This window comes from Lathyrus oleraceus, chromosome 2 (genome assembly GCF_024323335.1).
Source record: "Lathyrus oleraceus cultivar Zhongwan6 chromosome 2, CAAS_Psat_ZW6_1.0, whole genome shotgun sequence".
NCBI lineage: Eukaryota > Viridiplantae > Streptophyta > Magnoliopsida > Fabales > Fabaceae > Lathyrus > Lathyrus oleraceus.
Window position 1 is genome coordinate 404,591,387 of NC_066580.1, and position 3,428 is coordinate 404,594,814.

Consider the following 3,428-nt stretch of genomic DNA (forward strand, 5'->3'; position numbering starts at 1 on the left):
TTTTGGTATTCCTGAAGATCAGATAAAGTAACACGTGGTACATCTTGCGTCTGACCTTGGAACTTCTAGACAACTGTCTAGCAGTAATCAAGAAACAACTCTTGATATCTCCTCAAGCAGTGCGCTGATTTTGGGCTTAGACGTCATTTATGAGCTATAATCATTCTCCTCTCTAACGTGCTTACTTGGGTAACGTGCTATCTGTTAAACTCTCATTTCTGTGTCGTTTTGCATGTGCCCTAATTGTGTATATATACTTTTCACAATCTACAATTGCACACTTTCACACTCACGAACTCACAAAACCCTTTCTCTCATTTCTCTCCTCCTTCAAAGGTTTTTCTGCAGTTTTTACCAAAGTTCTTCAGCATTCATCATCATCTTCAACCATTCTTCATGGATTCTCAGCAACAGTCAGTGTACAACTTCTCCCAATAGATGAACTCAACAGAGCAAGTACCAAGTTCCAGTCAACAAACCCCTGTAACCACCAGCGTCGTGTCCACTCCTATCTACAAGGAACCTCACATTCTTGATCATGAGCCTTACATTCATCTTGCAACTCCTTTTGACAAGATGGAAGTTCTTTGTGAAACCTTGGTGGATTTTGATAACATGAAGCGCAATGACATCGACCTCACTGAAGAACTGAAAAAGCAAGGGTGGGAAAATTACTTTCAACGCCTCTATGGCCCGGTGTACACGAATCTGGTGAAGGAGTTCTGGCGTTTCGCAGACTCTGATGATCACTACACTGTCTCCTACGTTCTGGGAGTCAAGATAGTCATCACAGAGAAATTGATTGCCTCTCTCCTAAACATGGAGAAGACAGGAGGAAGACGCATCTACAACATCAACCATAGGGCAAAGTACTTGTCCCAAGAGATAAACCCTACCATCTTCCAACAGAATGCTGAAGGCAAGCATTCCAAGAACAAGGAATTGCATTAGAACCTCCGGGTCTGGCTGAAGATTATCTTAGGCACCATCCATCATCATCCAGCTTCAAATTCTTCTGACTACATCAACAAAGATCAGAAGTGCATCCTGTACTGCATTCACAAGGGTCTAAAGCTCTGCCTACTTGCACTTCTATTCAAGTATCTCAGAGATTCCGTCAAAGACACCAAAAATAATATGAAGACAAGGAACTACATCCCTCTGGGGAGACTGATATTTGATGTGCTGATCGATAGTGGCCTCGTGGACCATCTGATTCAGCTTAGACTCATGGAAGACGTCATGATTGATACTGGCAGACCCCTGAATGCTCGCAATCTGAAGAGCATGGGAATCATTTATCAAGTGAGAGCCAAGCCAACACTTAACACCTCCTGGGAAGCACTTAAAGATCAGAGGGAGATTCCCAACGGACTCTACTTATTCTCCAAGATCGACCCTCCAGAGGTAATTGCTTACTATCTAGAGGATCTGTACAAGCAAGGAGTGGATATCATAGAATTCCAAGTGGACTGGCTACCTGAGTTTCCACCAAACTTCCATAAGAGGATGCGAGAGCCCTCTGAGAAGACCAAGCAGGCGAAGAAAGCTAAGCTGGGAGAAACATTTGGATCAAGACCTCTAGTGCCTCTGGTTGGCTCTCTAGGTAAGTCTGTATCTCTCCCTCCCTCTGTAAAAATTAAACCCATTGCTTCTTCACTTTCTCAAACAAACCTTATATACACAACTACTGATACTCCTCCCTCAACCACCAGATCCTCTAACCAACCATCTCAAAAATTCAACCTCGCCACCACAACTCTACATGTTTCAGAAGCAGAAATGCTAAATGAAACCACTTCACCATCTTCATCACCATCTCCTCAATCCCCACCTTACTACAACCTTTCATCTGACACTGAACCTTCTGACCCTCACTCCCCCACTCTGGCTCAGCTCCAAGGCCGTGCTCTGGCCTCTCAAAAGCCATCACATCCTAACCCTGAACCTGAAGTCACTTCCCTACCTCCGGAAAATCGAAACACAACCACTTTTGAACCTCAACCATCAGCACCAACCCACTCTAAACCACAACCTTCAGAACCAATCCACCCTAAATCACAACCATCTGGACCAACACACTATGACATACCATAACCCATCACTTCCGCTGACCCAACAACTCCCACACTTAACCTAAGTGCCCCCACCTCACCCTCCCAAGCCTATGCCAATGAACCAGAAACTACCCTTCTGACCCTTGAAGAAGCAATTAAGGTTTTTGCAGAGTCTTCAGTTGAAAAGGTCAAGTCTCTGACCATCAACTCTAGTATCAGTGATGATCCCACCGCTGTAAAGACTCACTGGAACAGAGTGATAAGTTGGATGACCTCTGAAGCTTTCAAGCTGAAAGGCCTCTCTGAACAAGTCCGCAACGACTTCATCAGAGACGCTGAGATCAGACTCCAAAAGCGTCTAGCCAGAGAAGCTGAGGAACGTACAAGATAGGAAGCTGAAGAGAAAGCGCGTCAAGAAGAACTTCAGAGAATTAGAAAAGCTGAAGCAAAAGCTCTTGTTGATGTTGTTGCTGCTGAAGCTGAGGCAAAAGCCAAAGCCGACGCTGAAGAAGTAACGCGCCTTGCTGAAGAGTTTGCTGCTAAAGCCAGAACTGATGAACTGACTCAGGAGGAGTCCTCCAACTCTGGATTCGTCCCTCTGGTCCTGAAGCTCTCGAAGAGCTGCAGAAAGAACAACAGGTAGTTCGAGCCATACTGGATCAACAGGACTCTGTCAACGTAAACATTCTGAACATGTTGTCCCAACTGCTCCAGAGGATGCCTCCTCCTCCAAACCCTTAGGCACCTAGGCTATCTTTGCTTGTTGCTTTCTATATTTTGCTTGTTTCTTTTCTATGTTTTGATGTATGGTTCTTGCCTTCTTGATTTCTGCTTTCTGGCTTATGTAAATGCTTATCTATCAATATCGATTTTTTTTGCTATGTCCTTTTTGATTCTGACAAAAAGGGGGAGAACTAAAACAGCTCTGATGAAAACATAACTAATTCCTTTCAAGCACTACAAATATTTTCTCTAAAATCAATGACTTAAGATATGTAGGAAAGTAGCTAAAAGCACCAAACCATGGAAGGTCTGGTAAGAACTTCTGAACTATCCAAAGATCTAACTCAGGGGGAGCCCACTGTAATATCTGATCTAAAAGTTTTCCTTAAATGTTTCATCTTTAATCTGAACTGTTTTGTCATCATCAAAAAGGGGGAGATTGTAAGAACAAAGTTGGTTCTACAATATATCTCTAAGATTTTGATGATAACAAAGGATGAAACCAAAAATGGTACTCTAACGAGATTTTTTCTTAGTGTGCAGGACTCTGAACATTTACACAGGATCCTGACCATACATCAGATACAAAATTACATTAGATAAAAAGTATTAGATGATCAGATGCCACTCATAAAGGAATACGTCCAG

At 43.1% G+C, this 3,428-nt stretch overlaps 1 protein-coding gene across 1 annotated transcript; it reads left to right on the plus strand.

Annotated features, from left to right (window-relative positions):
• Positions 1 to 1,230: 1,230 nt before the first annotated feature.
• On the plus strand, positions 1,231 to 2,097 carry LOC127123443 (uncharacterized). Its single transcript, XM_051053662.1, has one exon. The coding sequence runs from the start codon at positions 1,231 to 1,233 to the stop codon at positions 2,095 to 2,097; it is 867 nt and encodes a 288-aa protein (XP_050909619.1).
• The last annotated feature ends 1,331 nt before the right edge of the window (positions 2,098 to 3,428 follow it).

Bases quoted from the DNA above. Each gene is read 5' to 3' on its own strand.
- LOC127123443 (XM_051053662.1), top strand. From the start codon at position 1,231: ATGGAAGACGTCATGATTGATACTGGCAGACCCCTGAATGCTCGCAAT.